The sequence below is a fragment of the Cynoglossus semilaevis genome, unplaced genomic scaffold (assembly GCF_000523025.1).
Source record: "Cynoglossus semilaevis isolate Cse_v1.0 unplaced genomic scaffold, Cse_v1.0 scaffold1319, whole genome shotgun sequence".
Classification (NCBI taxonomy): domain Eukaryota; kingdom Metazoa; phylum Chordata; class Actinopteri; order Pleuronectiformes; family Cynoglossidae; genus Cynoglossus; species Cynoglossus semilaevis.
In genome coordinates this window covers 49,492-62,007 of record NW_007585134.1, presented here as the reverse complement: position 1 = coordinate 62,007, position 12,516 = coordinate 49,492, and the positions used below count along the sequence as shown (strand labels likewise).

The 12,516-nt window shown below is 43.3% G+C and overlaps 1 protein-coding gene across 1 annotated transcript in view; it reads left to right on the top strand.

The window, feature by feature from the left end:
• The window catches only part of LOC103398858 (protein patched homolog 1-like), a 99,678-nt gene that overhangs the window by 51,283 nt on the left and 35,879 nt on the right, over positions 1–12,516 (top strand). Inside the window, 4 exon segments of the mRNA NM_001328242.1 lie at positions 1,958–2,076; positions 2,513–3,179; positions 4,444–4,753; positions 11,645–11,787. Coding sequence (NP_001315171.1) covers positions 1,958–2,076; positions 2,513–3,179; positions 4,444–4,753; positions 11,645–11,787 — 1,239 coding nt within the window.

Sequence of the window (12,516 nt, the reverse complement as noted above, 5' to 3'; positions counted from 1 at the left end):
TCATCCTGAATGAGGCCCACAACTGTAGTGTCATCCGCATACTTTAGTATGTGGTTGGTGTTGTGCCTGGGACAACAGTCATGGGTCATCAGGGTGAACAGCAGGGAGCTCAGGACGCAGCCCTGAGGGAAGCAGTGCTCAGAGAGATGACACTGGAGGTATTGTTGGCCCCTCGTCCAGCAGCCAGTTGCACAGGGGGATGTTAATCCCCAGGGGGCCCAATTTGCATACCAGGTCCTGGGAGATGATCGTATTGAATGATGACCTGAAGTCCAGAAACAGCATCCTTACATGGGTGTTCTTTCCCTCCAAGTGCTTCAGGCTCAGGTGGAAAGCAGTAGAGATGGCGTCCTCAGTGGAGCAGATAGGCTGGTATGCGAACTGCAACGGGTTGAATGATGGGGGCATTATGGTGATGATCTGGTCCTTAACCACCCACTCGAAGCACTTCATGACGATGGGTGTTCATTGAGGAAGCTGATGTCATCCTGGCAAGGTGAAGGTGTGGTTTTATAGTCTGTGACAGACGGGATTCCCTGTCGCAGTTGTCTGGTGTTGCTGGGGTCATGGAAGAAACCCTGGATCTTTCGACTGTGGACACGCTTTGCATTCCTTATTCCATTCAGGTTGGCTCTCGCTGATCTGAGTGCCACCGTGTCACCGGATTTGAAGGCTGCATTACGTTCCCTCAGTCTCGTACTCACCTACTTGTTCATCCATGGTTTCTGGTAGGCCCGTGTTATTGTCTTTGTTGCTGTGACCTTCTCCATGCACAACTGGATGTAGCAAGACACTGATGCAGCATTCTCTTCAACATCTGTGTGTTGACTGTCCGGTGTAGCCTCTCTCAACATGTCCCACTCAGTGCACTCAAAACAGTCCTGCAGTGCAGACATAGCTCCATCAGGCCACACTCTTACCTTCTTCACAGCAGGCTTTTCTCTGATGAGCAGAGGCTGGTATGCTGGAATTAGCATAACAGAGATTCTCTGAGGAGGTGGGGGCTGGGGGGCTGCTCTGAAGGCCTTCTTGATGTTGGTGTAGACCAAGTCCAGTGTATTTCCCTCCCTGGTTGCAAAATCCACATGCTGATGGAAGCTAGGAAGAACAGTCTTCATGTTGGCTTGGTTAAAGTCCCCAGCAACAATAAAAATGCCCTCCAGATGTGTATATTGCATGTCACTAATGGCAAGGTAGAGAGTGGTTAGCGCTTGTTTGGTGTTAGCACTGGGTGGTATGTACACAGCAGCAATAATGACAGTATTAAATTAAATTCCTGGGGCAAGTAGAAGGGTATACATTTCACAATCATAAACTCAATGTCCATCCAGTTGGCAAGCAGAATGGAGGGAAGCGGGGATCGGAACGGGTTACCTTTTAGCTTAGCTGTAAGACCTTCGCGGCAACCGGGCTTGTGTTTCCTCTCACACTGCCTCCGGTGACTTTGTGGACGGCCTGTGCTGGTAGGGGACTCCGCTGTTGTGTAAGCCGCTTTCCCCTCACACTCAGTGAGTTTTTGTCTCAAATGGAATTGAAAATGTGTTGAAAGGCAATTTTACCCTGAAGCCAAATAATTCAGATTGTATTATTTTAAGGTAGATTTTAGGTCTCCACTGTTTGTATACCAAGACACGCTAATTCTTCCCGGAGGCCACACAGTATCCTCAAGCCCATTCTCTTTAGTAATTGTAATTGAAAATTGTCCAAAATTAAGTTACATTTTCAGCCTACAATTTGAGGTTTTGTTTAGAAACTACCTTTTTGGCTGTTGGATTCCAGTGATTATTGTCCCACTGTAGCTACTTTTTGTTGCCACATAGTTTTCTTTACCTACTCTGACATTCTGCATCATTTTCCATTGTAAAATTATGATGAGAACTCAGTTATTAATCCTAATCCTTAATACCCTGTTCTACAGGTATTGCTAACTTTTGTCATATTATTATGTTTTGTGCAGGCAGCAGTGGTGGTGGTGTTCAACTTTGCCATGGTGCTGCTCATCTTTCCTGCCATCCTCAGCATGGACCTGTACCGTCGTGAAGACAGACGCTTTGACATTTTCTGCTGCTTCTACAGGTGTGCACAGAAATTGCGGATGAACTGTTATGGTTTTTTTATCCAATCTATTTTTAATCTTGTTTTCAGATCTATTATCTAACAATGCACAACACAGTAATTCAACCTAATTCTTCTTAGTCAAAGGCCTAATTACCACTTTAATTGTCTGTTCCTGTCTGGCTGCTTGAATCGAGCTGTTTGTTTAACTTTGCTGCCTGCCCGTTAGTCTGAACTTGCCCTGTTGGCACAGCCACTGTGCAGATGTGCTCACAGACACTGTGAAGTTCCCTTGTTTAGTCCGAGCATGATATTTCACCTTGTTGGCAGAAAGAAACTGTCTCAACACAGTTGTTGAAAGGCAAGTTTATAGATTTGGCAGGGATTAGTGGTGGAATCTCAAACTTTTTTTTACCATTTCATCTGCTTTGTCATGTTTTCCTCACTGTCATTCCAGCCCTTGTGCCAATCGTGTGATCCAGATTGAGCCTCAGGCCTACCTGGATGGGACAGACAGGAGCCATTACAGCCCTCCACCATCTTATCGCACCCCACCTCCTTCATATCACACACCACCTCCAAGCTATAGCAGCCCTCCTCCCTCCTATAGCAGCCACGGTTTTTCCCAGCAGACTGAAATCACCATGCAGTCCACGGTGCAGCTCAGGACAGAGTACGACCCCCTGACTCAGGCCTTCTACACCACAGCTGAGCCAAGGTCCCAAATCTCTGTGCAACCAATCAACCCGGCTCCAACCAGGAGCAACCCTAATGACTATTACAGTTCCAATGGTAGCAGAAACAACAGCAGCAATCTCAACAATAACAACAGCGTTAACAGCAGAGGCAATGGTGAGTCGCAGAGTTCGGCCAACTTCCCCCAACACCATCCCACAACTCCTTCCGCAACTCCAACTTCAGCAGTTTGCCCAGTTTCTCAGGGTGATCCAGCCTCATCAGCAAGTCAGAATCCTGAGAGCAGCAGCTCCACAAGGAACCTTCTGTCCCAGTTTGGAGAAGCCTCCCTTGATTTACACTGCTTAGAGCCTCCCTGCTCTCGCTGGACCCTGGCTTCCTTTGCTGAGAAACACTATGCCCCTTTTCTCCTGCAGCCCACCACCAAGGTAAGCGCAGTGCTTCTGTCATTATAGGTGTGCTTTTTAGTAGACTTGTGGTAAAAAGCATGTGTATGCTAACTCACTGTGGTCAGGAACTGAATAGAAGGCCTAGTCATTGAGCAGCATGAAAGACATTTGCAGGAGAAAACAAACACACATACTCCTACATGTACACACAGTGTCTGACCTCAGTTTTAGTGGGTGGCCACTGCCTCTCAAAGCTCCCTCAGAATTGAAATCATGTGGTGGCCTGTGCTTGACATTATTAAAAAAATCTCTTTTCATCGTCATCATCATGTTTCTCCATTTTACCAAATTGTTTCATGCTCCCAGCTGATGTCTTAATCCAAAGCTCCATGACTGTGGCTCACTAAGGAACAAAACTTGTTCTTTGACAGCATGGGACTTATTTTCTCATTATTTATGGAAATAATGGCAACATTTTTAGCAGTGATGTTTAATGGTGGAAAAAAATGCAAAAGAGACACATCAAGAAAAAAACATTTTAAATTGGGGTATTACATAGTATTTAGTATATACGTAGTATTTAGTATTTTCAGTCGGGCATCAGTATATATGTGGTGAACTAAAATGCAGTGCTATAATTTAACACAGGTCTGTGGTAAAACAGTGACATGCAGTGTGTAGGTGTGAGCTCCACCGAAACCACAATCAGGACACCACACAGGAAAATCGTTGGAGTTTTATTTTCTTCTCATTAACAGAAGGCTATTTCAATCCAAACAACACTGTCTGGAATAATCTAAAAGTCTGTCAACACATTATACAATACATCAACAACACTAAAGATACAATAGATAGACTAATTCAAATAATGAAAATGGATAAAATTGAAACTTTTGCATAGTTAACATAACCAACTGAACGGAAAGTGAGCAGAGCTTTTTAAACCAACACTGCCTTTTTATTGGAAACAATCTCCTGCTTTCAATTTAAAAAATGTCACAAAATAGTTGCAATATTTCCATATTTCAATAAACAAATAACAGTCACAGTGTTGGTTAAATAGGTCTTGACAGAAAATTACTTGGTGAGGCGTGAGCTCATCTGTCCACTGTGTTGTGATAACATGGATATTTTTTGAATAGCTGGCTGAAAACCTAACTTTTATTTCAATATCTTTACCATCATTTGAAATATACAACTTGCCTTAAAGCAGTATTACTTTAAAGTCAGGACAGGCTGTTGCATTGCGTCATCACTGTAAGTGGTGAAATTGATTGATGATGCTTCATCCTCATGTTTCCAGGTGGTTGTAATTGTGTTGTTCCTCTGCCTGCTGGGAGTCAGTTTATACGGGACCACCCAGGTAAGGGATGGCCTGGAGCTAACAGACATCGTGCCGAGAGAGACCAGCGAGTACGACTTCATCGGTGCCCAGTTCAAGTTCTTCTCCTTCTACAACATGTATGTGGTAACACAGCGGGCAGATTACGCCCAGAACCAGCTACTACTGCACCAGCTTTACCAGCGATTCCACACTGTCCGCTACGTGCTGAGGGAGGAAAACGGGCAGCTTCCCCGCATGTGGCTGCACTACTTGAGGGATTGGCTGCTAGGTGAATTCACAATACACGGAAAACTCCTGCTTTGGCCAGGTTTAAAATGAGTTTTAGTGATTTTATTCTTTAATCCTTATTTAGAAACACTATTCGGAAGACATGAAAATGATGGTGTTTCTTCTGTATTTTGACATAATAAATGAGAAACAAGATGTTGGGCTAGATTTCAGAGGAAGGTGGAAACTTTAAATGGACACTGACATTAGCTGATTAAAATTTCTTGTGCCCCATAGAAAAGAGCCAAGAGTTCTCATAAAATACTCTTCTGATATAAAGTTATATAAATATAGGTCTGAGGCTATGTTCAGACTGCAGGTGTTTTCAGTTTGGATTTTTAGCTGAGAATTATTGTCTTCTGTCATTGTTCAGAGTTAGAATTAAAAGTGGCGGCCAATGGACTTGCATGTGCCCTTTTGCGTTTGTTAAAAACTAAACATGCCGCCACGTTCTGGACTTTTGTAGGGGTCTTGTTGATCAGGGTGGTAGACCCGATAGGAGAGCATTCCAGTAACCTAGGCGGAATGATATGATCATAGCCTGTTGTAACAGTTGGATGGCTTGTTGAGTCAAATACAGTCTGATTTTGCGTATGTTGTAGAGTGCAAAGTGACAAGATTGGGAGATAGAGGCAATATGGTCAGAAAACGATAGCTGGTCATCAATAATGACACCTAGGTTTTTCACAACCTTGGTAGGGACAAGAGCGGTAAAGGTGATTTTTACTTCGATATTCTGATCGATTGAGTGATGAGCTGGGATAAAAAGGAGTTCAATCTTAAATAGGTTAAGTGATGTTCTTTCATTCACCTGGATAGGTCTGAGAGGCAGGCTGAGACTGTGGTGTCGTCTGGTGGAAAAGACAGGTATAGCTGTGTGGCATTGGGGTAGCAGTAGTAGAAAAAGCCATGAGAGTGGATGATCTCACCCAGTGAGGTGGTGTATATGACGAAGAAAAGGGGACCCAGACAGGGTACCCCTGTGTAGAGGCAATGGGATGGAGAGAATTGTCCCTGCCAAGATACTCTGAAGGAACGCCCGGTGAAGTATGAGCAGGTCCAGGAAAGGGAAGCACCTGAGATGCCCATGTTTGGCAGTAAGGATAGCAAAATGCTTTGGTGATAAGTGATAACGACTGGCCCGCAGCATTAGCTATTCTTTGAGCCTCAGAGCTGTTATTGTTGAGTGACCACTTTTGAAACCAGAGTGGTTTGTGTCCACAAGTTTAGTATGAGAGAGAAACTCAGTGAATTGTTTAAAGACCGCTCGTTCAATTGCAGGAAAGGAAGTAGTGAAACTGGCCAATAGTTCACAATCTGGGTGGGATTGATTGAGGGTTTCTTTAGTAGTGGCATCACTCTTGCCTGTTCGAAGGTAGATGGAAAGGTACCTGATGCAAGTGAGACATTGATCATGCTTGTGACTGCTGGGTACACTGTAGGGGTTATGGCTTGGAAAAGAGTTGCTGGAACTGGGTCTGTCGGGCAGGTGGTAAGACAGCTGCCAGTGAGGAGTAAGGATATCTCTCTTACAGTGAGAGGCTTGAATGATGTTGTGTTGTGTTGATGATGAAGTGTTGCCAGAGGAGACAGGGATGGCCATGTAGTAGGGCTGATACATGTTGAGTTTGCATGAGTGATTATTGTTATTAACATGCAAATATGTAACTATATCACTTTGTATAGTTTGTTTTAAATGTGTTTATTTGTATTTGCTTTTATTTTGCTTTGTCTTGCTTTTACTCTACTGTCTGCATCTAGGTTGACATTTTAAATGGGAATCTGTTGTCAACTAGCTTATCAGGATAGATAATGGTTAAATAATAATATAATTAAAGTTAACAAAGTTAATTGTAAATGAGCTATTTTATTAAGTCTGATTCCGAATTGTTTTAGAAACATTTATTTATTGATTTTGCTTTAAGAAATCACATCAAAGTACTCTTTGACAAAGGTTAGTACGTATAGTCAATTAAATGACTGAAATCTGACAGAACTGTGGTTTTGATCATCACAAAAATAATACTTAAGTATTTATTCTCTTCTCAGAAGAATAAAAAAAAAATTGACCTGCATTAATATGAAAGGTGATACTGAGATCTTGACTGCAGTAAACAGGGCAGGTCAGGTTCAAAAACAGTGGTTTTGATGCGCAAGATATCACACAGGGGAGAGTGACTTTGTTTTGTCCTCACACGGTTTTTGTTAATGTTCATAACCGTGAACATCATCTTGCACAAGTATGTCAAACCAAACAAGCTCAGCATTTTCTTGGAAAATGTTCAAATCTCTTGGAACCTGTCTTTGTCCAGCCAGCAGTAAATGTTTACAAGAGGGAGTTGCTGGTGCTGACAGTGACACTCCACGTCACACTGCAGCTCAATGAGCTCCAGCTGTTGGTTGGCTGGATCGTCATTAGGATCCACAGAAAAACGAGAGAGAAAAAAGTGTGATATCCTTTTCAAGAGGTGCAAAATTCCTAAAACGCTGTTGAAACTCCTGAGCCAGAGATGAGATGTTTGCTGCACACCTCCTCATTTGCACACTGATATTGTTTGCTGGAAAACTGGTCATCATTTTCTGCAGTGATGGGAAATGTGTGGTATTGGGCTGCATTTATGACACATGGCTTTGGAAAAGTAGCAGCTTTGTCCCAAAGGCTTTGATGTGTGATTACAACTGGCTTACCACTGCATTTTTCCCCTTAAGGCTTGTGTTCAGCACGTTCAGATGTCGTGTTATGTCAACTAAAAATCCAAAATCAGCTAGCCAAACATAATCACAAAGTTCTGGTATCAGTTGTTGCTTTTATGCCAAGAATTATGATTTTCTTTTAGAGAGAGTAGAATCGCTGCAGTGCACACTCCCAACTAAGCCATTTTATGTCATTATGAAAATGTTTAAACTGGCGGTGACACAAGGCTCTGGAGTAGGGCTCGGAATCGGTTCAAATTTCAAGAATTGAATCGATTCCGATACTCAAGATTCAGAATCGATTATCACAATTCGATTCGATTCTATTTCGATTTGTGTTATTTTGAGCTGTAATATGAATTAAATGACTACTTAGTTATACAACACCCTGTTACTTTTATTGTAAAATAAAAGTATAACATATTTACAACAAGGTCTCAGACAGTAAACTTTATGCTGCATGTTGTGCTGAATCTCCAGCTTCGTCATTCATTATACGTCCGGTCGGGCGCTACAGTACTTTGCGATGTGCCTCAGTCTCCCAAGCAGGCGTGCAAGGTGTGAGAGTTTGAGACCAGCTTGCGATGCGAGGTTTATGATGTGTGCGAAGCGGCCTACACGTGTTAGCCCCATTATACCCTTTCATTTTCCTCATTTAACAACTCCTCAGAGTATTCCTTCCATCTTCTCAGCACACTTTCCTCACTTGTGATCACATTCCTATCTCTGTCCTTAATCAACCTCACCTGCTGCACATCCTTCCCAGCTTGATTTCTCTGTCTTGCCAATCTATACCTTTTCTCCTTCCTTTGTTTCCAAACTCTCATACAACTCCTCATATGCCTTTTGTTTAGCCCTGGCCACTTCCCTCTTCACCTCTCTTGTCCTCTCTTTGTACTCCAGTCTGTTCTCTTCTGTTCTGTCACTGTCCCATCTCTTCTTCGCTAATCTCTTTCTCTGCACACTCTCCTGGATCTCCTCATTCCACCACCAGGTCTCTTTGTCCTCCTTTCTCTGCCCAGAGGACATACCTAGCACCTTCCTACCTGTCTCCCTCATCACTGCAGCTGTAGTCTCCCAATCATCTGGGAATATCTCAACACTACCCAGAACTGCCCTTACTTCCTTCCTGAAGTCTTCACAACATGTCTCTTTCCTTAGTTTCCACCACTTGATCTTCTGCTCTGTCTTCACTCTCTTCCTTTTTGTCACCTCCATCGTCATTTTACACACTACCATCCGATGTTGTTTGGCTACACTCTCACCTGCCACCACCTTACAGTCTCTAATCTCCCTCAGATTACATCTTCTACATAGAATATAATCTATCTGTGTGGACCTGCCTCCACTCTTGTAAGTCACCCTATGTTCCTCTTTCTTTTGGAAATATGTGTTTACCACAGCCATTTCCATTCTCTTTGCAAAATCTACCACTGCCTGTCCTTCTACGGTTCTCTCTCTAACACCAACCCTGCCTATCACTTCCTCATCTCCTCTGTTCCCTTCCCCTACATGACCATTTAGGTCTGCTCCAATCACCACTCTCTCTCTCCTGGGGATACTCTCTACCATCCAATCTAGCTCCTTCCAGAACTTCTCCTTTTCTTCCAACTCACAGCCCACCTGTGGGGCATAACCACTAACAACATTAATCATCTCTCCTTCTACTTCTACCTTCACACACATCAACCTGTCTGACTCTCTTTTCACCTCTACCACATTTCTTACATATTCTTCCTTTAGGATCACCCCTACTCCATTTCTCTTCCCATCTGAACCATGATAAAACAGTTTGTAGCCTCCTCCAATGTTTCTAGCCTTACTGCCCTTCCACCTGGTCTCCTGCACACACAAAATATCTACTCTTCTTCTCTCCATCACATCAGCTATTTCTCTACTTTTCCCTGTCATTGTACCTACATTCAAAGTTCCAAACTTCAGACTAACACTTCTATTCTTCATCTTTTCTCTTTTTCTCCTAACCAAACGCCCTCCTCTTCTTCTCTGTCTCTGACTCTGTCTCTGACCAACAGTAGTCCAATTTCCATCAGTGCCCTGTTGGTCAACGGCACTGTTGGCGGTCGTTGTTAACCCGGGCCTCGACCGATCCGGTATAGAAATCGTTTTATTGATCTGCATATTTGATTTTTAGGTTTTTTTTATTTTCTCGGGTAATTATTTCCATTTAAAAATATTGTAGCCACTTCAGCCACATTTAGCAACATGGTAAAATCCATGCCAGTGTAAAATCTCAAAAAAGTGAGTTTATATGAGTTTATTGAGCTTATTTATTGAGCTTATTTATTGTGTTAATGGTTGTGATTGTGTTCTTAGCAGTGACAACTCCGAAGAGATGTGACATGATGCAGAAAAATAAATGTTAGCAGTCCACATGTCAGCCCAGTTCAAGCCTGGGCTCATTTTTACTCACTGACCATAATGAGCGAGCTGCCTGGGAACCACACAGTGAGTCTGAGGTTGAGAGACATGTGGGAGAGAGAAAGAACTTTGTCTGATATTGCTTTCTGCAATGGTGGGACAAATTGGAGCCAGACAGCCAAGCAAGAGACCCAAAACATCTCCCACAGACCGACCACAGCGTGGTCCTTTGAGGAGAGTGGAGAGAAGAGGTGCCCTGCACATTTAGAGAGTTGTATAGAAAAGAAGACGTGTTACTCATATATTCCCTAATGATTGCTTTGAATCAAAGCCTATTTTAGGCCTTTGAAGTTCTGTTTGGCAGTTGACAATGAATGGATTATCAAATGCATCCATCAGTCTTATTATAGGGTTAGCTTGGTGTTTTGTTCTCTTGTTTCTCACACGTTAACTAATTAAGTGTTGTGTTCTCTAGTGAACTGTGCCTTATGAGTGTGTCACAATGGATGAATGAAGATAACAATGCATGAAATGTCCATATCTAATATAGGTACTACCACAATCCTTTTAAGGACTCTAACACCCATAATTCCACCGCTTCCAGTAAATCGACATACATCACAATCAGTGACCTCCACAACCTTTAAATTGGGGGCCCTAATTTCATTCACTCTGTTCAGAACTTTCTCCCCGTTGGACCCCTGATGAAAAGAGAAACCTGCTTGTCTTAGAAGAATAAGAGCCAACGCGCTTTTGTAGACACCATTGTCCACAGTGATAAATGCACTAGGAGTGTCTTTTTCTTGTCTGAGTTAACCGGTAATTAAGTTACACAAGTAGTGTAGCTCTGCAACCTAAGCTGTTATTGAAAAGTTTAGCTGGCTTTTGGGCACGTTATTTAATCTGTAGTATTATTAAGTGCTATTTAAACTTAGGGACAGTTTAAGTGTGCACATTGAAAACACTGAGTGTTATTGGATTGTGTTGTCCGAAATCTGTGCTGCTTTTATAGCTAGCCTGTTGCATGCGCTATCATCTTTTCTAACCTCCTTACTCGGTGTTATTCTCTCGTACACCGTCTGTATTTCATTGTTAATTTGTAACGTTATAAGTATTGGAATCAGGAAAACTCCGACAAAGTCCTTTGTCCTGAGTAGACCATGCAGTATGCCTCCCTTCCCCTTTGATAACATCACAAGCACTGTTTCATTGTACCTTAGCGCATGTTTGTGTACGTACACAACCCCTTTCACACCTCGGTGAGCGCATACACGCTTCACGTGATTCCTGTTGTCGTGCCCTCTACCTCGCAGTTCTTCCACTGCACAGTCACGTATGTGAACACGCCTCAAGGGCTCAGTCACTTGCTTGGTAGATAAGAGGCAACATCTCTCTTTCGCTCTCTTACACGACCACTCGTGTACACACGCACACACACATACTATTGTGCATTGTTTAGTTTGTGTCTCATCTACTACCATTAACGTGATAGGGTTGTGTTAATAAATTTGATTATTTTTGTAAACTGTGTTTGTCTGTGTTACTTTATTCATTGAAGCCACCCAGTTTGTCAAGAACTCCAGAAAAATCCTTCAGATATTTAATTGTTTGTGAATACTATTGATTGTAGTATATTTGTAATACTTTAAGTAATACATTATTACTGCATTAGTAGGATAACATAATAATTAAAGATAACTTTAATGAGACTGATTTGTGTTATTGATTTGAGACTGGTTAATAACACCGAGTGCTCCTAAGCAGCACTCTACCCATTGCACCTACACTAACCAGTCTGTCTTGTCGTGGTTTCCTGTAGGTCTCCAGCAGGCATTTGACAAAGACTGGGAGGCTGGCCGCATAACCTTAAATAACTACAGGAATGGCTCTGATGATGGCATCCTAGCATACAAGCTGTTGGTGCAGACTGGACGCAGAGAAAAGCCCATCAACTTTAATCAGGTATGATTGTGAATTAAAGGCATTACGTGACTGGTTAAAAAAAAGTGGTGTTTCTGACATCTTGAAAATCTTGATAACCTCTCTGTGCACCAATCACCCTCCTTCTGCCACCTACTGGGAGGACTGGTTTATTGGTAAACTTTGCATCCAAACATTTTTTCCTCCATCCATCCATCCATCCATCCATCAATCATCAACCGCTTATCCGGGGCCGGGTCGCGGGGGCAACAGCTTGAGCAGGGACAACCTCTCCCTCTCTCTCGACACTTCCTCCAGCTCTTCTGGGGGGCCCCAAGGCGCTCCCAGGCCAGCCGAGCGACATAGTCACTCCAGCGTGTCCTAGGTCTTCCCCTAGGTCTCCTTCCAGAGGGACAGCACCCGAGCACCTCCCTCAGCTGACTCCTCTCGATGTGGAGGAGCAGCAGCTCTACTTCGAGCTCCTCTCGTGTGACAGAGCTCCTCACCCTATCTCTAAGGGAGCGCTCTGCCACCCTGCGGAGAAAGCTCATTTAAGCCACTTGTATCCGGGATCTCGTTCTTTCGGTCATGACCCAAAGCTCATGACCATAGGTGAGGGTAGGAACGTAGATTGACCGGTAAATCGAGAGCTTCGCCTTTCGGCTCAGCTCCTTCTTCACCACAACGGACTGATACAGCGACCGCATTACTGCGGCCGCAGCACCGATCCGCCTGGCAATCTCACGCTCGATTCTACCCTCACTCGTGAAC